This window comes from Glandiceps talaboti, chromosome 9 (assembly GCF_964340395.1).
Source record: "Glandiceps talaboti chromosome 9, keGlaTala1.1, whole genome shotgun sequence".
Classification (NCBI taxonomy): Eukaryota; Metazoa; Hemichordata; class Enteropneusta; family Spengelidae; genus Glandiceps; species Glandiceps talaboti.
In genome coordinates, this window is record NC_135557.1 from 9,147,960 (window position 1) to 9,171,594 (window position 23,635).

A 23,635-nucleotide genomic window follows, 5' to 3' on the forward strand; every position below is an offset into this window, starting at 1 on the left:
GAGGATTACAGTTTCCCTTCAACAAGAAATGAACCACTCTGTTTACTTTTCTGGGGGGGGGGGCATGGCTTAACATCGTGTTTATTGGTTCGAATCCCCCAGAGACAGCGTATTATTCTTTGACAAATTCATGAATCTGCATGAATTCTACATACACGATGAGCAGGCTGTATTACTCAGGTGACAAGAAGAGTGCTAATGTGAGGATTCTACATCACTCTGTCAAGTAGTCCCAAGCTAAGTTTGTGTACCCTTTCTACAAAAACCTACCTAGGGTCTACATGTATCAGTCAACATAAAAAGAAAACCAATAGCAATAATTTTCAGCACATCGTTCAATGATATATCAGTCATGAAAAGGGTCCATAAACATTAGTAAGCAAGTGATCCCACATTGCAGCAACCGCATTGATAGTTTAAAGGCACTGGTGGTTTCTTACTACTAAAACTACCACCACCATCACCCCCACAGTGAATGTGTGTGCAGGCACTGCATTAATCACTACCTGTGTTTGAATATTATTGGTTGAGCAGATGACCGGAACTCCCTAACTTGCTCATATCACAACTAACACCTGATTTTCTATACCACGTTGGCAAGGGTAGGATATGTTCCGGCATTGGGATTTTAAACCAATGGCAGTGTTGGGATGCCAAATTTCCCTAAATATAAATACAGATAATATAATGAATCAAAATTAAATGTAACCATCCCCTAATTGCATTTTTAGTTCAGCTGTCAGCGAAACCTGAGTCAATAGTGTTTATTCTCCATCGTTGTCTATTTTCTCTTACCTGTTGTCTGTCCTTTGTCAACTTTTTATATCTTCTCTGAAACCATTTATATCTTCTCTGAGACTGGATGTCGGATTGCTTTGAGATTGGGTGTGCATGTCCCGGAGGGGGGATTGAGTTCTGTTTATTGCAAGTCGATGTGAGCCCTGTTTTAGTTAGTGAAATTTTCGTCAAAAAAACCATATTTTTGAACTCTCCTCTGAAATGTGGTTGGATTGCTGTGATATCTGGTGTTTATGTGCCTATGGAGGGGGTTGGGCTCTATTAAGATTTGTTCATGCAAGTTTATATGAGTCATCTTAAACAAAAGGCTACTGTCACAATGCCACGACTTGGTATTTACTTTGACAAAAAAAATGCCCTGCTTGATATACCGTTTGGAGGCGAAAAAACAAAGATCAAACCCCGCAATATTGAAGTTCCGTCTACATTAAAATAGGCCTCTACCTATAGTTATCCACAGACGATCCTTTCGTGGTCTCATCTAAAAACTCACGCTTGGGAGAATGAATTAACCGACGATGCGGATGAAGACTTTCTATTCCCATGGTCTCAACCTAACTGACAATATATTTACCTTTAAGTTATGAATGAATTACAAGTCAGCTACAAACAATGACACTAAACCTAAACCTGATAAACTCGTTTCATCAGAACTTGCACAAGGTAAAATTACTTATTATTGGATGGAAAAATCTCACTGTGTACACGCCTATGGGGCCGTCCCTAAAAAAGCACTTGACGAACCTAGACATATTACTGAGATATGCCTAGCAACAATACCACGCGCATAGCAACAGCCGACTACAACTGTGCCACAGCGCCATTGTGGCATTTTATATTAGCTGGTCTAATAAAGGTAATTTGACTGATATAAACTTATTACCTTTCTTGGCATGAAACTTGACTATATTGCTATGGAAGTTAGACTTCCACAAGATAAGTTAATTAGTTTTATATCAGAGCTACATGCTGCATCTTCCAAACACAAACTTTCTAAACGACAAGTGCAGTCATCATCATATTGTTCTAACAAGATGCAAGACAGAAACGAAAAGTTTGCATTGTGTTCCACAAAAAGTCCTAAATGCATTTAAAAGATTATTAAAGACATGCCTATCGACATCAATTAAATAAAAGAATCAATTGTATAATGACGTGTTTTACTTTGATGAAACTCTCAACTGATTCAAAATATGTCTATACCTTATAGTTGAAGCTGCGACCTGTAAGGATGGCTGGGAAAAATATGGTAAATCTTGCTACTATATCGGCATGGAACTAGTTAGTTGGGAGAAAGCTCGACAGACATGCGTAGACTTTGGTGGTAACCTGGCGACTGATAAAGACGCAAACACGCATAATTTTATCAAAGGCATGGTAGAAGGTATAAACTTTAACGACTGCAACCCAATCTGGGATTGCAACATTTGGTTTGGATTACTGTATTCGGTATGTATATTGATTAATATCACGTTAACGTTGTTCCTGACAACCGATCAATGTAACTTAGGTTAAGTGTGAATGTGGGTGTATATGTGAAAATAAGAAACGGGGTTACAGTCACATCTTCACGTCATTACCACAAACGAAACCATGGTATTATACAGTCAGGTGATGACCTACTATATATCTCGCTTTGATATCCTATTAGGAATGAGTAATGTATTCGAAGCGTACAACTCGGTGCTCACGTGCCTCGCTCGAAGTATGTCATTTCCTTAATCTCGCATTCTTAAACATAGTATTGGGTTTACACATGTATCTCATTCTATATGTTAGGGTTTAGTATTGTATTGTTTTATAAGTGTTCTATACACGATACCATACTATTTTTAGTCTATGATTTACAGTCCTGTTTATGTTGTATCATACTCTACTACACTGCTGCTACCCTGAAGCTCGAAGCCACTACTATATAAACACATACTGCTCATGTTTACTCTACTCGGAGACCGCTATAGCCAAATTTATGTAGTGCTCTCAACTCTACCCTACCATACTATCTTACTCTGATCTTATGTGCCCTACTCTACAATACTTTACTTCAGACAACTCTACTCAACTCTACTTTACTTTACTCTACTTTACTTTACTTTATTTTACTGTACTGTACTGTACTGTACTGCATTGTACTGTACTGTATTGTACTGTACTGTACTCTAGTCTACTCTACTCTACTCCACCCCATTCTACTCTACTTTACTTTACTTTACTCTACCCTACTCTATTTAATCTACTGTATTCTATTCTATCCAATTCCACTCTACTTTACTTTACGCTACTCTACTCTCTTCTACTCTACTTTAATCTACCGTACGCTACTCTACCCTACTCTACTCTACTCCACTATACTTTACTTTACTGTACTTTACTCAACTCTACCCCATTCCACTCTGCTTTACTCTACTCTAATCCGTTGTACCCTACTCAACTCTACTCAACTCTACCCTATTCCACTCTGCTCTACTCTACTCTACTCTACTCTATGCTACGCTACTGTTCTCTACCCTACTCTACTCAACTTTACTTTTCTTTACCCTACTCCACTTTACTGTACTCTACTCAACTCTACCCCATTCACCTCTTCTCTACTCTTCTATTCTCTACTCTACTCTACCCTACCCCCTTTACCTTACTTTACTTTACTGTACTTTACTTCACTGTACTCTACTCAACTCTACTATACTCTACCTCATTCCTTTCTTCTTTAATCTGCTTTTCTTTACTCTACTATACTCTACTGTTTTGAACCATTTTGAACAAGCTGTGCAACAGTACACCATCTTAAATCAAATTTATTATTTAATTGTGATATTTTGTATGTTATATTAGCCATCTGCTGGTTATAAGTGGGTTGATGGTACATCTTTGAATAGTGGTTTTACCGTATGGAATACTGGAGAACCTAATGGCGACTCATCTTCTAGCTGGTGTATAGAATACGGATATTCCGGTACATGGAATGATCATGGTTGTGCAAATAGCAGAAGATATATCTGTGAGGAAATAGTGTCCAATTAATCCAATATAAACCCACTTGGTATGTTATAGTTTACGACCTTTTTTCCAACTTTTGTTTGGCTCAAAGGTAAAGTGGTGAAATGTTTGCATATGACATTAAATAAATATATTATACGACATTAAACGTTGCCCTTCAAGCAGTGTTAAAACAATTAGCTAATAAAAACACATCTGAAATTTATGTAAAGAAAGCATGCAATAGATTAAGCCTTCAAGAAACATTCTGTTTAGCTTCATACTTATTTATATGCCAGACGTTGATGTGAACTGTCATGTATATGTCAGTCTGGGTACTCATCATCAATAAATATAAAGTGCCAATAATTTCATTATAATCATTACTTATATTGTTTCAGGTATAAATATGGACAAGACGTACGCTGGACACATTCGACACCATTTTTGCTTGCTGTTAATGGGACAATTTACTAATATTCTAATATTAATAACAGTTTTGTGAAATGCATGTTTTATAAACTTAAGTTTGCTGTTGCCTTAACATGGCTGTGAAAATTGACAAGGGTACTTCGCTCTGGATCAATAGTCTTTTTTTTTTTTTCAAATTGTTTAAAATTCAATTACAAGATCCTTCTTATCTCTGTGTTGTAGATTATGCTGCTTATAAACCTACCTTGTATGCTAGTTAGCAAATAAATTTATCATACATCATGATATTATGTGTGTGTGTGGTTTAATTACTTCCATCAACTGGAAGTTGAATGATGGACACATTTTATGACTTCAACCCATGTTTATCTGTCTGTTTGTTAGCAGGATGTTTAAAACTTTATGGATGCACATTTTGCATACACTGCCTATGTGAAAAGAAGGAACCGACTTTATTTTGGATAATTTTACTGTTTACTATGGCAACCAAAATGTGAAGAATTGGAAAATTGAGGAAAAGTGACAAATGTTTATAAATAATGTATGTATGTATGTATGTATGCATGTATGTATGTATGTATGTATGTATGTATGTATGTATGTATGTATGTATGCATGCGTGTCTGTCTGTCTGTCTGTCTGTCTGTCTGTCTGTCTTTTCGTGGAACATCTTCGTCCTACCAAACAAAAAAATATGAACATTCATGTAACTGTGCACTTCATTACTAACAGTCACAGCATATCAGATATGTCGGTTTCAGAGGTTTGTAAGATTTTTGAAATGAAGATAAATTGAGGTTGAAGAAAGAAGAAATTATTATTCATATCGAAATTTTACAACCTAATGAGATTAATAGATTTTAACAGCATACCCTAACATCTAACTATGTTTATTTTATCTCTCTGGACAAGTTTTGCGGTTCTGTTTAGTGCATGTGATTTTTATTATCTATATTTTCTTTACGTACATTTCTTGTTCTGTTTTATAACACATAAATATTTGTCAGGTTGTAATCTACTTATATCTTGCCTTGTATCCTTTCAAAAATAATATTCATTCAAAACGTCAGGATTTTATTTTAATTATTGTATTTGCTCTCATACATACATACATACATACATACATACATACATACATACATACACACACACACACACACACTCACTCACTCACTCACTCACTCACTCACACACACACACACATACATACATACATACATACATACATACATACATACATACATACATACATACATTCATACATTCATACATACATACATACATACATACATACATACATGTGGTTCGTTTAGTTGTATGTTTTTTTAGGAATATATACATAAATTATCCTATGTCAGAACGGATGAATTCCAGAATGGGGTCACTGGATGGTTTTCAGTTTTCATTTCCATGTTTTGGTAACACAAAGCTAGCTACATTAACATTACAGATCGGGCATTAAAATACCCATATACATACAGTTGTGAACTTGGAAATGAATAGTAAATTTCGATAAATCGTGTTCAATGATGTCAAGTGTACACTCAGTATGTGAATTAGCCGTTGCCTAGTTACCTGGATCATAGTATACAACAGCAAATACAACGACAGTGTTTTATCAGTGACGTCATGGTAAAAAAAATCAAACAATATCATCAAAAGTGCTAGCTATATATCTAACATTTAAGAAACGTGACTCTAGTAGAATATGTGTATACCACTACGGTATTTTCCATGTTTCGAAATGTTGGTCTTTGATTTCTGAAACGATTAAAACCAAGCAGTATTGTAAACAAATCTTTTGACACACATGATTCTAAACAAATTACATCAAACTGTTGAAAACGCGACGTGCAATCTAAATCACAACGTTTTGCTACCAAACCATGAATATACCAGAAGTTACAGTGGAATTGGAAATCGTTCCTTTCTGTTGAACATTGTTCGTTAGAGTTCTGTACGTTAGAAATGTTCTTTACCGCTTTATTACCTCTGTTTTATTGGCATCGGCCTCGATTCCCTGCCATCTAAATGTCGAATATCATCACAGACGCTATCATAAACAAATACGGCACCCAATATCCGTTTTTCCTGGCCTCGTGCCACTTCTCGATGTCGTCCAAGTTTACGTCTGACACCCTTTCCTGTACTCGTGAAATATTCTGTTATGTTGACGTTCTTAACCGTTTCAATTCTTTGCCACTTGAAACACGCTGACAACGAACAAACATAACGATAATTGGTTGAGGACGAGAGGGTTCATTTGTATGCCGATGTACATGATTGAATGAATGTTGTATAGACAGGTACTCACACCTTGTCTAGATGGGTACCCATACATTGTCTAAATGGGTACACATACATTATATAGATCGGTGCACATACACTGTATATAGATAGGTACACACATTGCATAGATAGGTATACAATGTATGTACACATTGTACAGATAAGTATACATACATCGAATAGGTAGGTACCCATACATTGTCTAGATGAGTACACATACATTGTGTAAATAATTAGGTACACATACACTGTATATAGATACGTACACATACATTGTATATATATAGGTATAGATACACATTAGATAGGTATACATACACATTGTATAGATAGGTATACATACATCGAATAGGTGGTACACATGCATTGTATAGATGAGTACACATACACTGTATAGATAGGTACACATATATTGAATAGATAGGTATACACATTGTATATATATGTACACATACACTGTATAGACAGGAACACATACACTGTATAGATAGGTATAGATACACATTGTATAGATAGGTACACATACATCGAATAGGTAGGGATGCATAAATTGTATAGATTGGTACACCTACACTGCATAGATAGGTACACATGCACTGTATAGATGGGTGCACATACACTGTATAGATATGTATAGATACACACTGTATAGATAAGTATACATACATCCAATAGGTAGGTATATATACACATTGCATATATACGTACCCTGCACATTGTATAGATATAGGTATACATAGATCGCATAGGGAGGTGTACCTACATTGTATACATAGGTACAATACATTATATAGTTAAGTATACATACATTTCCAGCTCTTCAAGACAGATAGACATAATTTGACAAAGGTATGTACAAACAGAAGGTCAGCTATATCAGTTTCATTTCCTCCGCGCTGTATTCCAGCCTTAGTTTCCTTCACAACATCCTCATGTTCTCACATTTCCTCATTGTCATTTTCTCCATTTAACTTAGATTTTTTGGGGGAAAGTGTTTCGCAAACAATTAGGAACTATATGTATTTCAGGTAAAACGATTTTAAAAATTATATACATTATAGTTAAACATATTTTCTAAAGCAATACTTGATTTGCTTGCTAAAAAAAGACACTTGAATTTCAAATTGTTCATAGTCTCTATTGGGATCTATAAAAATATGAACAAAACTCTAGAGATTGTAAGGGGAAGCCTCTAAGACCCCCTCCCCCAGGAAGTGGACATATCAGTATCAAGGAAACCTTCCAGAGAGTCTGAGAGGTCCTTTTTAGTGTCCCCCCCCAAAAAAAAAATAAAATAAAAAACCAACAACAACAACAACAACAACAACAACAACAACAACAACAACAACAACAACTGTCATATAAATATGATACATTGGTGACCGTGAGGGTCATTCTGTTTTAGGGTTTACACGGAGGTGGTGTGGACACACTCATACAAAATGAAGGGGAAAAATAGTAGAACGGAACATCGTTAGGGCGGCATTAAGGAAGTGTGGTTACCCAGAATGGGCCTTAAAATAAGTTGAACTGGCGGGAAAGAGACAAGTGAAGAGTGAAGATGATATGAACGATGTACAAGATCAATAAAAGAAACAACAAAGACTATATGTGGTTCTCCCATACATAAAGGGGGTCACAGAAAGACTACATAGAACTTTCGAAAAGCATAACATTAATCTGTACTCCAAAGCTGGGTTTACAGTGCGCAGTGCCGCCGTCAGGCATTAAAGACCCACTTGAGAAAGAAGAACGATATGGCGTAGTCTATGAGTGTGGCTGTGGGGACTATGTGGGTGAAATATGTAGGAGTAAGTGGCAGATCATTGAGGGAAAGAATAGAAGAACATACAAAATCGCTCACAAAAAGAGACAGAAATCGGCTCCAAGTGAACATCAAGAAAATATGGGATACACCATTAGTAGGGTCCACTCATTGACAAGGTATACATGTTTGATAGAGAAACAAAAGATCAATGCAGAAAAGATAGGGAGTGAGTCAGACGTTGAAATTGACGGTTTTAGAATTTAAATGTTCGTATTTGGTTACCCTTTTAGGTCATCATGAAATATTTAAGTTGATATGTGTGGACTTTCTGTTAGCAAAAGTACAATATCATTGCCTTTATATTTGTATAACTAGAATGAGACTATATTAGTTCTATATTGTAACCCTTGGCTAAATCTCTTATTCATCGTAAACTCAATCACAGCACACTGATTATTTTTCTCAGAAAAGTTAAATCGTTTCAAGCTTAATATCAAAAGACGATTACAGTTTCATAACTCTAAAAAGTTGCGGATACATACACATTCACATCGCATCGTAATACATGAGACTTTCTATACCATATTGACGACGACAAAACCTCGCGACAGCTTGTGATGTCACTACCCGCCATTTTTTGAAAATACATGTTCTCATCGTCGCGCGATGTACGATGTCAAACTATCAACGAAAGTGTTTTCATAGTGAAACTGAACATAAATCTAATAATCTCACAAAACGTCACCATTTTATGAAAAGATATATGAAGCTGTTATACGTTTTTGAAGAATGCTAGTCGAACGTCAACAGCATCATGTTTGGTATGTAATTCACATTACCATATTGTATCCAGATATCAATGTATAGCGTCAGCTAGCTGTGATCAGTTCACACTTCATTTCATGGCTTTATATTAAATAGTCGAGCATTAATTGAGTATTTAACGGCCACCTCTGAGATAACTTCTAAGCAGTAAATAATCGTTATAGTTTGTCGCTTGTTGAGGAATGGTGTGATTCAAAATTTGGAGTCGCCAGTTTGGATAAATTACCGTAAGTCTGAGTCGCCAGTCAATAAATCAATACGCCATTTGACCATCTGAGATAGCGCCCTCCTCTTCGAGAATGCGAAAATTATATAAACACGATTGCGAAGCATAAAGTAAATATAGTATCGTGTATAAAATAATAAACAATATAATACCAAATCCCATTATATTGAATGAGATACATGTGTAAATACAAATATTGCTATCAGTGTTTTTTAAGAACAAGAGGGAATGATATACGAGTCACATGAGCACCGAGTTGTGTATCTTAGTAATACTGTGGCTCATTTTGTGATGATGACGCGATGGTATGCCTATATATGCCTGCACATTAATCGGTTGTCAGCAGCAACGTTAACGTGATATTAATCAAGATACATACCGAATAGATTTATCCAAACCAAATTTGACAATCCCAGATTGGAACACATCCGGCGGTGTTCATATTTGTTACTATGCTTTTGATAAACTCATGGGTGTTAATGTCTTTATCAGTCGCAAGGTCAGCTCCAAAGCCTAGGCATGTTATCTAACTGTCTCCCAATTAACCCCTTCCATGCCAATATAGTAACAGGGCTTACCATAATCTTTCCCGTCATTAGGACAAATCATTGCACAGTTAATTAATTAATTTCTTTGCTGTACAAATAGGAAGGTCCTTAATAATCTTTTTAATGTATTTTGAACATTTTTGTTGTGCACAATGCAAACTGTTCGCTTCGAAAACCTTAAAAAGGCGATCCACCGACAAATCTTAATTTTTTTCCAATCTGTAATACCTTTAATATATATTTATTGCAACATAATTAGATGGTTCGCCAATATAACAAAACACCTCGCGATCACACTGAAGTACATACATACATATATATATATATATATATATATATATATATATATATATATATATATATATAGTAAATTGTATCAAACTCGTAGAATAGAGTGCTCGATGCTTGGGTAAGCAGGGCGGGAATAATTAAAGTAGGTTGGTTGGAACTTGAGGTGCTTAGTTGTAACTAAGCACCTCAAGTTCCAACTTAGTTACAACTAAGTTACAACTAAGCACCTCAAGTTCCAACCAACCTACTTTAATTATATATATATACATGTATATATATATATATATATATATATATATATATATATATATATATATATATATATATATATATATATATACAAACATATACATACATACATACATACATACATACATACATACATACATACATACATACATACATACATACACACACAGACACACACACACACACACACACACACACACACACGACTATTTCGTTGTTAACAGGCCATTAAAACAAATGCAAATAACCTTTTGTTGTCCAGATTATTTTGAAGAAAAGTTGATATAATCTCAGATGCAATAGAGGCTAAGAAGGGCAGCAATATATAGAGTGTCACTGTGGTATGGAAGTTATTAAAAGTGTTGTGGTTATTTGTTAATGGACTGACTCGGAAGACAATTCAGGTAATATACCAACTTTATTATGCGATATAAGTTCTATACCAGACTGAAAGTTAAAATACCAAAGTCTTATTATATCCCAAGAAAATGTCTGTGTCTGTCTGGCTGCCTGTCTGCCTCTGCCTGTTTGTGATACTATTAACTTTGAAGCAAATAACATATATAGTATCCATACACTACCTATCCTATGGACATAATGAATACACAATCTTACCAATACCAAAGTCTTATGATATCCCGAGATGATGTCTGTCTGTCTGTCTGTCTGTCTGTCTGTCTGTCTGTCTGTCTGTCTGTCTGACTTTCTGTTTTAATAATATTAAAACCAAATAAAACATGTAGTTATGACTACTCTGGCTTTTATTAGATCCATACGCTACCTATCCTATGAAAAGAATAAATACATAATTATAGACATAATGCATTACGTTCTGTTTCTTTTTCCAGGCGATATTCTGTCCCCATGTTTCACCTTTAGCTGCACAACAACGTCGAGTGATTCCTTAGTCTAGGATACCTAGTAAACATAACAAATAAAGTAAACTTAAAATCATTATGTATTATGTATTCTTATTATTATTATCATCATCATTAATATTATTACAAGTGTAGGAACTTAATATTATAATATAAATCAGACAGTTAAAAGATAAAAGTTATCTGGCAAATGTATGACAATAAATGCTAAAAACATCGGCTGAAAATATGAAACCAAATTGTTTGCTAAACTGATAATGTTCCCCAAGAAAACAATTATACACGTTAGTTGATAGTGTTTTAAACATTTGCACAGGTTTGGGAAAACAAGTTTTTTTGGACCACTTACCCCACCCCAAGGGCTCAAGTTTTTCCATGTCCTCTCCTGCAAATGAACACAATGTTTTTTTTTTCATTCCCGCCCTCTCCAAACATTGCTTGGGCAAGTAACACCCCCCCCCACACACACACATTCTGGATGTACAACTGTAAGCTTATGGTACACTATTATTAAAGTAACAGTGTCAGTGACAATCGATTGTGACCATTGTTTTTTTTAATAATGACATATAGAGGTATGGAATATTAAACCACATGCATATGTTAAAGCCATGAAATATGTAAATATGGGCTTCAAGTTCAATACCTAACTTGTACTCTCAGTACATGTTTTCTATGGTCCTTATCAATACTTTAAGCATATATACATGTACATGCATATACAGAGAGAGATATATCAAAGTAGACACATGCATTCTCTTAGCTATCAACCCTCTTGTGATTAAATACATGGTCTAGTATAGTGTTGAAATGAACCCACACAACTTTTGCAAGTGTATTATTTACCCCCGTCTCTCCATCATCACACATACTAAAACATTCACGGTAAATTTTGACAGTGGACTTATAATGCCAGTGTTGTTCACGAGCAAGTAGAAGTCTACTACACAAAAACCCATGTAAGTACCATTGTGTTGATGCATGCTTTGAGTTTATATTTAAATTTAAATTTTATTTAAATTATATTTAAATTCCGCTAAATATTATGAAATCACAAAATAAATCCACCCGTCAAAGCAAGAACAAGTACAATAGAAAAGGAAATAACGAATAAACATTAATGTCATGTTCATTACTAAAACAGATTTATCACAGCATTATGACAAATTTGTAATGTGGGTATGAGTGTCACAAGTAGTAAATAATTGTACTTGTACACTTTTAAATTTTTGTTATTGTAAACTTGTATCATTTGTATACCTATGGATATATCAGGACAGATGTTTTATAATCAAATGTATATTTTAGTTAAAAACAAACATATGTAAATAATGCTGATGGTCTTTTCAGAGAACCTCCACTTCACCTGTCCCATCCACGCACCATCTAAAGAAGCATGCCATGAACAATAGATTGTTTGTAATTTGGGATACTGGATACTAAAAAACAGTTTTATTGTGTTTTCTTTGAAAAATAAAAGCTTTAAGTACCGCGTCAAAATAATGGGTTCATTGTTCATGCTAGATTTATTGTCAATACATTTGGGTTAAAGTTATGTGTATTGTTTTATATTAAAATGACTAAAATATTTCAGCAATATTTTTATATCAACAATAATATTCCAGAATCATCTGTCATTTTTCATGTTATGTCGTTGTACATGTTTTGAAATAATTTTTCATTTTAAAGTTTTCACAAAAGTATATATCATTATCAAAATGACATAGCAGTAGAGGCAGCAAATGAAGAGTTTGACAAAGCCTTTCAACCTGAAAAGGTACATGGTTACTAGACCCCTTGGTCGTGGTACAAGAACTTATTACCTCTAGCAAAATTATTAACAAAGAATTCTTTGTACTTAGTTTGCTATACAAGATATGAAGTTCAAAAGAAAACTTTACTCTGTTATACATTTTCACTTCTATTTAGAATATTGTAAAATAATGAACTGAACTATAATTTCACATATCATTATGCTTTAAACTGAGATTATAATGCACTTAGTCAGTTCTTTTATCCCAGTAATTTGAATTGATGGTATTATTCTATATTGTTTTGGCATTTGTCATCAGCACAAACCTTTGAAAAGACTCTAAACAGTTGAGGTGCCACTGCCATACACATATGTTTAAAAACATTGTTTCCCAAGAAAATGCTCTCCTGTTTCATTTGTTTCACTTGTGTTACAATCGATATTACAATCGAAATATTTCCTACATTGTATTTTTTCTTCTGTAAGGAAGAGATGCATTAAATGGGTGGAAGTCTCTCTCTCTGTGTGTGTCTGTGTGTGTCTGCCTGTCTGTCTCTGTGTGTGTCTGTCTGTGTCATCGCTTACTCCATAACGGCTTGCTGAATTCAAACGGAATTTTGAAGATGAATTTGTAGGGAAATGGTATGACTTGATTAGGTTATGGTAAACATTCCATAAATATTAATGAGCAATTTACGTAATTAATGGTGTTTGGTAATTATTCTGTTGTATTCCAACAATTGTCTGTAGGAATGACAGTCTCAAAACTTTGCCCTTATTGAAGGCATTCAGTTTAAATCAGTTTTTTTTTCATATGTTATGGCTACATTTCACAAATTTTGTATGGCAAGTGATGTTCATAGAATGACTAATTCTTTTGAATACCCAGTTTACCAAATAGCCATAGCCATACAAACATGTATTATTTTTCAACTCATTATAATTATATATTTTACCAAAACATTTAATTTTTTACGCCTACCTTAGAAGTATGTTTCAATGGAACGTCTATCCCTTTTTAGACAATTTATGTTACAATGCATGTCACTGACCCACAAATAACATGCATAAGGGATTTTGGGGGCATTTTATATTTCATGTTTTGTCAATATTTGAAAAAAAATCACATGTAATATGGTGATTTTATTAACATGGTAATGGATGTTTGGATAACAATTACTTTTATTGAACTCCACATAACAAACTATGCCAGTTAGGGTGAATTCAAACTAAACAGACCTGACAATACTCTACAAACATATATTTTACCAAAATAAGCTATTTTTAAGCCTAATTTACATTGGAAACAGTTCTCCCATTTTAGATAAATTGTGTCAAATTTTGTAACAAAAAAATCCCTATGATATTGTGGTTTTCGTTACCATGGCAACGGATGTTAATAAATTGACCACTTTTTTGAACTTAGCATAACAAATTTTTTTATGTACAGAATTGTTAAATTTAAAGTTATTTGTCAGATGCATATGTATTTAACCAAAACAACATTGTTAAGCCTACTGTACGTTTCCATGGAAACAGCTGTCCTATATTAGACAATCTGTGTTTTAACAGATAGCAATGACTCATATGTATGAATAATTATGAACCAATGTCAAGGTCCTGTAGCAGTTATTCGACACCTTTCAAATTGAATGGACTATAACAACAGTGTTTAAAACTCAAGGTCTCATATTAAAGTTTATGTGCTAATTTTCTGGGAACTACATATTGTAGGAATATAATGAAATATCATCTTAATAGTGTCATTGTTTCACTAGCAGCATTGTGCATTATTTGAAGGCGCATAAAACCTTGTAGAATCTACGAAGGTACATGATTTTGTAACTCTGGTAACTGATTTAATAGAAAAAAATCTTTTTGTACTCCATATAACAAACTACTCCTCATTGAGTGGTCAATATGCAAATAAACCTGATTAATATTAAATTTATAACATTACTTTGTGTTGCAGCAGAAGTTATTTTACCAAAACAACACTTTTAAGCCTCCTGTATGTTTCCATGTAAACAGTTATCCTTTTTTTTACACAATTTGTGTTACATTGGACAGTACCGACTCAAACATGCCAAACTGAAGGACATTCTGCAACTAAATGTTTTATATCGATATGTGGAAATATTATTGTTACTTTTAGAGTACATTATTCATACTATGTAAGAGATAAAGAAATATTGTATGTTGATGCATGGTCATAGTCCCCATGTGATATAAATATTGACACTGTATATTACAAGACTCCCTTCTTTCAGCCTAGTTGTGATAACAACTTACGTTATAATCAATCTCTAAAGTCAATACAGCCACTGCAATCACAATGTGCCGATGTACTACCACACCAGGAAGAAGGTGAACAGCATGGGGCACTTGATAAAGGGTTACACTGTGCTGGACTTCCATCACTCAATGGAAAGCTCGTTCCACATTTTAGGTCAGCTCTCCATTTTATTACTACAAGAATATAAAAGCAATATGTGGGTAAATTAAAGTTATGTTAAAGTTTCAACATCCACTTGTAACAACTAATAATACAGCCTTGTGCTTTACTTCTACTATTCGACAGTGCATAGGCGAAGTGAATGCGGCTTTAGAACACAACAATAATGCATAGTACACTCAAAACTTATTCCGAATGTTTCTTCATCTAGACACTCCTAGCAACATCCCAAATACATTTCAGATTATTCCTCCCCATATCTTTTAGACAGATTTTCCACACCAGAAATGTATTATCAAACTCAGTTAGATTATTAATTAATTCTTAAAACACAAGGTAAAACCAAATTAATTGTTACATGAAATGCAGCGTATGTTAAAGGTATACATTGGTATAGGTTTGGTGATCGAGGTATGAATAATTATCTTTATGTTACATACATTGATATTATAACACTAAGTAATGCGGAGAAATTTGAAAACCATTTTTCCACTGAGGTCAATTTTGTCATCCTAAGATAATAATATAATAATTTAAAGGTTGTCCTATCAATTCAACACATGTTGAAAACTGTAATTTCATTTATTTTGGATTGCCATTGTCTCACCTATCGGTGTGGTGGGTATGATGAAAATTATCTAGAGTGAATTCATATTTTGATACAAAAGTATACACTATTTATGTGCGTTTGAAAGTGTGTCAAACTGTAAGGCCATATGAAACTTTTAATTTCTGCTTCAAAAAGCGCTGTTTAAATTTACAACTTCAGATCAACTTTATATCAAATATAATCTATTTTGTATTTACAACTTGAAAAGGTCTATATTAAGAAAAATGTATTCAGTTTAGAAGAATTTCACATTCTTCTGTATCTTTATACAGTATTTTATGCTCACATATGGACTCTTTTCTTTCAGCATTGACAATAAATATTTAGTTGTTGGATCTCAAGATTTGAATTATTTTGGCAATATATGTGACATGGTCTAATTAATATGTAGATTTAAATGTAAACTGTGTGGAATAACTTTAAAACCCTAGTCACACGATTTATTATAAAATACATAAATAAGTAAATAAGTCAATAAATAAATAAATAAATAAATAAATACATAAATAAATAAATAAATAAATAAATAAATAAATAAATAAATAAATAAATAAATAAAGAAAGAAAGAAAGAAAGAAATAACTTCATGTTCATATGCTTTATTATTCTCACAGAGAAATCCAGTTTAATATTAGTAAGCGTCTGTTAGACCAAAGAGCAGTAAGTGACCTATTCAACGAATATGCGTTAATCATAATACTAGACTCTTTAACGGCTACAAGGCGAGTAATAAGATATTTGGCATTTATATGTAATACATAATGAGAAGGTAAATGCACTATGGTTATTACTTAAAACATAACCATCATTTGCATTTTACTAAAACCTGCCACTAAAAAGAAACTGTATAACTTGTATGCTATCTAATGACTTAACATATTAGGCGTTAGACTCTCTCACAGTCCTCGGAACTTCGCTTTACTAAAATCGACGCTAAATGAATTATTTTGTATGTACCGATACCATCTACATATTAACGTACTCCATCGTACTCGAACAACCTTGTACTGTGCGCCCTCATCGACCACATAGAGATATATGTTCGTTGACGTGTGACTGCGACGCTCCGTGTTATCGCGAAGTCCGAGGACTGTTAAGACTTGTCCAAATTTAGCCAAATAATGTATTAGTTGATTGGTTGTTTGAAAGCCCGCCCAATTTACTAGACACAAAGGCCATTGGTTGAAACGATTGATGCTTAGCTAAAATTATATAACAGTGTGAACTTTGTATCGATGTGCCCTACTGTGTATTTAATCTACTATGCAATAAAAAGACCATTACGACCATTACCAAATATAATTAATAAATGCCATAAATTCCACGTAATGCTCCTTATAACTACAGATACAATCCTTCAACATGGCTTCTGTTTCAAACTTACAAGAGGCTATTGAATATGCCAGAGTTGAATGTAATGTTCAACGTATAAAGGAAAAACAATTGGAAGTTTTGTCTCATAGCGCGAACGGTCACGACACTTTGGTGGTTTTGCCAACTGGGTACGGTAAATCGCTATGCTATCAGCTATTACCGATAGTTTATGATTACATGCGTGGATGGACAGACTCATCACGTCACTCTATAGGAATTGTTGTGAGTCCACTAGTTGCTCTAATGGAAGACCAAGTCCGTGCAGCTAGAGAGAAGAATGTGGAGTCTGTATTTATCGGAGAAGGAGTAGATAAAGTGGTTAAAAGGAAAGTGTACGATGGCGCGTATTCTCTTGTTTTCGGTTCACCGGAAGCTTTGCTATACAAGCCATGGAAAGACATGTTGTTTTCCGACATATATCAACGCCATGTATGCTTTATTGCCGTTGATGAGGCTCACTGTATCCGTAAATGGTATGTATACACATTTGCGCTCTAGTCATTCATACAGTTAAAACCATTATATGATAAATTGACTAAACAACTTTAGAGACATGGTAAATTTATTCACTTATTATTTTGCGTCAAAAAATCTGGTGCGATTGATTCTGTGTGGACATTTTCATGAAGTACATTTCGCACTCCTTCTCCCATTCATAAACGTTTCTTTTGCTGTCACATATATAATTATCAAAAACAAATTAAGTGGTTCCGATTACATTCAATTTTAAAATATGTGGCGTAGGTAGATTTTATTTTAAATTTATTATATATATTTTTCATGTGTGAGTCATCGTCGCAAACCACAGCCTGTTTTACGACAACGTTCTTAACAAGCCTCCCACATTTTATTTCGAAATGTAGTGGTAGAAATAATAACTCTTGTTTGCGAGAATGGTGTGAGTGCCTAGTACGATCGTTTTCCAAATGGTCTGCGTTGTTTATTTCTTCCTATGAGATGTACAGCCATTAACAAATTGGAAGAATATTTTTATATTGTCTTGTAAAGTCGATCAATGATGTCAGTTTCCGCGCCCACTATTTATTGCGAGACTTCACGATGTTGTCATTATGTTTCTCAAATACGTAAAAAAAAAGGTGTAAGGTCGGCTTGAAAAATTAGGTGGGGTCGGGTAATCGGAACCAAACAACTTTTTTATTAGCCTAATATAACAATGTCTAGAAAAAAAGTTACAAATTATAACAAAAAGTAGTATGTTTACCCATAACTTTGCATAAGAGATCGGGCCATAAGCAGCCTACAAAAATCGAGATGATGAATCTAATATATTCACTAACATTTCACTAAATTACTAAAATAATTCATGTAACATTTGTTAACAGGGGACCAGAGTTCAGACCAGAATATAATAAACTGGATTTGCTGCGATCGATTTTTCCTAATGTACCTGTAATGGCGTTAACGGCTACAGCGACAAGAACTACGTGTGCAGAGATCCTAAGGCGACTGTCAATGACAGACGTTAAAAAGGTTGCCATAAAGCCTGATCGACCCAATGTAAAGCTCTGTGTTGAATACAGACGTGCTGCGTTGAATTCTATGTTTGGCAAAATTGTAGATGAGCTTAAAGAAAAGGGACAGGGGACTGATTTGAGGATCATTTACTCCAGCTCGCTTGCACGATGTGAAACCCTAATCACATATTTAATGGATGCACTAGGTGATAGAATCTACCTTGAAAATAAACCACACGAGCCAGCCAATATGCTTGTGGGTCTGTATCACAGAGGTGCAGCACAAACTACTAAGACAAGAATATTGCAATCTTTACAATGTGGCAACAATGGAATTAAGAGAGTCATCATTGCAACGGTTTCTCTGGGCATGGGAATAGACAACCCTTTTATAAAAGAAGTTATTCATTTTGGGTGTCCCAGTGAAATCGAGTCATATGCACAAGAAATTGGTCGAGCTGGTCGAGACCCGTCATTGAAATGTAAAGCTGTCATGTTTGTAAATGGTCAAGACACAACAAGAAAAAACGTGACGAACGATATGAAACTCTACTGTCAGAATAAATCTGAATGTCGAAGAAAGGTGTTACTTGGTTATTTCAATTCCTCTTGTACAACTTTTGAGCCGCCTCACGATTGTTGTGATGTCTGTGAAATAAGTTGCAAGTGTAAACTTTGTGTCAGAGACTCACAATACGATAATGACAGTAAAGATGGAAGCGTTCCCTCTGAATGCCAAGCTGTCAGAGTACGTCATTCCACTGATGAACAAAGGGAAGAAGTTGAAATCAGATTGGAGGCACTGCGTTTAGTCTACGCCGACAATCACGGTGTGTCATTTGTTGGCTCGCACGAATTTACAACTGGATTAACAGCTGATTTGGTCAACCAAGTCGTTGAGAGATGTGACTTTGTAAAAGACATGCACACTCTCCGCACAGAATGTCAAATTTGGAGTACACAACAGGGACTTGAAATACTCCAGGTGTTGTCTTCAGTTTTTAATGATATCACTGCCGCGAACCCCTCAGAAAACCTGAAAGTACAAGAAAAAATATCGGTGACGGATACATTGTGTGTTGGTGATTCAGTAACGACCCCTACGAGTGACAGTAATGACAGCAGTGACGAATGGATAGATATTTACAGTGATGAAAATATAACTGATGAAGAAATCATGGCTATTGTTAGCAACCGTGTGCAAAATGACATGACGGGCATTTCATTATTGGACGAGAACGAGTTTGTATCTGAAACAGAAATATGACCTACATGTATAAAATAAAGGTGACTTCGTTTCATTTTGAGTAGTGTACAACCCTTTGACGAATTACTACGCTCTTATAGTTGATATATATAGTAAATATACTGTTATTAAAAATCAGAGCAATCTGGCAATTCATGTAAATACAACATTACTGAAAGTGTCGTACCTTCATTGATGCATAACGGTAAACTGTTGGTAGCTTTTCCTTTTTTGTTTGTCCATCCACTTGAAGAGTGCCTGCATGTCGATGTTTTGGAATGGGTTTCTTGTAAATTTGGGGAAAAATCTATATTTCCGGCCCTGGATGTTTTGGAAAACCCGGTGTTTCATGAGTTCATCAACAATTATCATTTCGTCGCTTTGAGAGGATACACAGGCATTCTTGGTGCCTGGTCTCCTAACATTTAGAGCTCTATCAAATTCCATTTCGAGACTTGAAATGGCATTGATAGCCTTTGATGCCACCCTAACAGAGCTTTCAGTAACGTTTGCTCCCATGCTTTTCAGAATTTCTTTGAACTTATTGTTCAAATATTCTAGTGATAGATCCAGTGGAATGTTGCCGCCATCTCCTCCTGTAGAAAAAAAACATTTATAAGCCGGGGATATAAAACAGTGACACAAATTGAATAAACCACCATTAAAGTTTTTAAGACAATTTTACGGTGGGAACTATTGAGAAAAGTTTTGAAGCTGTATCCCATAACTGGTCGCTGGTATTGTCTTAATTAGATACTAGACGATTTCAAATTTTAAAAGTATTCCTTATTTAACCGAATCGGCGATATTTATCGGCGCTACCACTACCTTCAAAATGGAAGAATCGCCGTAAGTTTTCATGACAACGAAATTGCTGGTTTCTATCCGATGTATATTTTGTCATCGAAAATCGTTAAGTATCTAAATTAGACAAGATAATAATCGTACTGAACTTATTGATGGGATTTAGCTATACGACTATGTGTAGTTTGTGTACAACTTCGGTTCTCGGTGACGTCAGACATACATAAAAAATATTAGATATGTATCCAATATTTATCGGCAATTGTTGTGAAAACTGATGATAACGGTAATATATGGTTACGGTATTAGATTTACAAACTATCGTTATTTATTTCAGTTTTTTTGCTTACTCATATATACTAAGCTACTTAGCAAAACATGTATAAGTTCGATGTCGTTAAATGTGCAATGCCCGATGTCCTTTTAGTTATTTCCCGTTTAAATTGTTTCATTTAGAACCCATGATATGTCATAGGAGAGGGTTATATGCTTATTAACAATTTTAATGAATTACCTTTGGTATTGAAAAATCGGTTGTGTATGAGCAAGTACGACATTCTTTCAGAGAGGAGTGCGTTCACTTGTGCAGTTAAGTTGAACGCTTCAATGGCATATTTGTAATGTCGAAAAGCCCTGAAATACAAAAATAGGTACTTCCAATCTCTAATAACTCTTGGGCCGTCTCCTTCTTTTATTGCATCCATGAAGTCGGCTATGAAAAGACCACTATGGAGAAGGCTACAGTGATAATTGTTCGTGAAGTCATCCGTACTTTCCTCTGGAGATGTATTTGACGGTGGTGGAGGTAATATGTACTGATGAACGAATTTCATCATGGTGACATCAACGAAGGTAGATTTGTCTTGATCTGAAGGGTTTTCAAGATCAAATGTTATCTCTTTCGTAGGTGTATCATTGACCTTCGTCATTCCAAAATAGTGTAACGCGGCAGCAATAACATGACCATTCGTTACGGTTTGAACGAAGTCTTCTACAGCATTCACATCTTTCTTCGGATTTGACGGTAAGTTTGTTCTCCCAATAATATTTCGGAGACGAACCAAAGAACATTTGTCTGCGACAGAGCGTTTATCAAAATGATGCTCCATGTATATCTGGTAGAGAAACAACAATCAACAAAAAGTAATTTTAAAAATGTACACATGTATACAGGTTTTAAACGGTAAAATCTCCTTACAGTAGCACACTTATTTGACATGTCTACCGTTGTCAGATGCGCAGCGTGGTATAATATCGCAAGTACGCGACAGTTTCTTTATTGGCAAGGGTGACAGTGTCAGTAAAAGTATATGTCATGGAACTCCGATGATACTCACCTGGTAGAAACACATTTTAGCATGCCAGTCTTCTATTTTGGGTATGCATTCTTTCAACTTTTCTCCATCTTCCTCCGCACCGACGGCTCTTAGAAGTTTAGAACCGTACGCACGCTCTCGTGTTAACTGATCGCCACCGAAGAGGAAAGTGTCGTCCACATCATCAGTTGTCTGATTAGCTTTCGATTTCCATTCCCGTTTCCAGTTACAAAGTTGATCCATTATTTCTAACATGCCACTGTGCTTCGCTGAATTCTTAAATATTACTTCAAGCATCACTCGTTCACTGCGTTGCCGCATTTCAGTGGAATGTTCATGGTTAATATGTTGCGGAATGGATGATAATACATTTTCCAAGCATGGCATACGTTTCTGTAGTATTCGGCTGGAAAGAATAGCGATATCCCGGGCTAATGAGTGGTGGTCCTCCTGGGTAGGTAGCCATGTGCTCTTATCCAGTTCTCTTACATCACACCGTGGGCTTATATTCTGTAAGTCTGTAGCCTGTACACGATCGAGAACTGCTTGCGAGTTGAACCAATTGTTGCTAGCGGTTCGTTAATGGTATTCTCTTTCGATATAGCAACTTAACTTCTAGCAGGGAATTAGCTAGCAAGAGGTACTCTCAGAATCACTGCACAGGGACTAGACCAAGATATGACTACAAGATGATTTATTGATCAGCACTGGCTCAAACACCACTTCAACACAGGTTCGGGAGATATAAAAATCTACCCAACAAGTCCCAAGCTGCTATCCATCACTCCACCCATATCTCTCTACCTCTAGTTACAATAGTTATCCTATCTTATAGCCCAGAAAAGGGGCGTCTCTCAATATGCAAAGCATATTAAAATCATATCACTATTTACATTCAAATGTCCAGCTTGACTTTACCAGCTGTTGATTGGATAAAAGTCCTCAATATCTACATAAGATCACATGATATTCAAATTATCATTGCCACGCATCAATGTTCGTTGCCATCTTAACAAATACTTTCTATAACAATATATTCTTATGACAGTCAATGCCGACTATGAATGCATACAAATTCTATTCCTTTGAAATTGTAATAAGTTTGTTTGACATTTAGCCGACATCGATGTCTCCAGACATCCAGTCTCTTCTTTGAAAGCTAATCTAATGGTTCCCTTTGTTTCAAGCCCAGCACTCTAACTTGAACTTGATACTATAACTAACAAAAGCTATAATAACATTACCGGAGATTAGGTTTTAGATACTTATTGTTCTCGCTACTAATAGCATTTTCCATTGTTTCTTCTAATTGTATTCTTTTG

At 34.9% G+C, this 23,635-nt stretch overlaps 2 protein-coding genes across 2 annotated transcripts in view; both read left to right on the plus strand.

The window, feature by feature from the left end:
• Positions 1-4,466, plus strand: part of LOC144439719 (uncharacterized) — a 40,801-nt gene extending 36,335 nt beyond the window's left edge. The window contains exons 19-21 of the mRNA XM_078128953.1: positions 2,009-2,247; positions 3,631-3,838; positions 4,176-4,466. Of these exons, the coding sequence (XP_077985079.1) occupies positions 2,009-2,247; positions 3,631-3,819 (428 nt within the window). The 3' untranslated portion in view covers positions 3,820-3,838; positions 4,176-4,466. The remainder of the gene's footprint in view (positions 1-2,008; positions 2,248-3,630; positions 3,839-4,175) is intronic.
• A 12,994-nt stretch (positions 4,467-17,460) lies between these two features.
• Positions 17,461-20,214, plus strand: LOC144439757 (ATP-dependent DNA helicase RecQ-like). Its single transcript, XM_078128990.1, has 2 exons — positions 17,461-17,945; positions 18,816-20,214. Exons 1-2 carry the CDS (start codon positions 17,461-17,463, stop codon positions 20,212-20,214), a joined length of 1,884 nt encoding a protein of 627 aa, XP_077985116.1.
• Positions 20,215-23,635: the final 3,421 nt, after the last annotated feature.

Excerpts from the sequence above, each read along its gene's own strand:
- LOC144439757 (XM_078128990.1), top strand. The coding sequence starts at position 17,461 with ATGGCTTCTGTTTCAAACTTACAAGAGGCTATTGAATATGCCAGAGTT. Across the intron at positions 17,946-18,815 it reads GCTCACTGTATCCGTAAATG|GGGACCAGAGTTCAGACCAG; the intron begins GTATGTATACAC and ends ATTTGTTAACAG.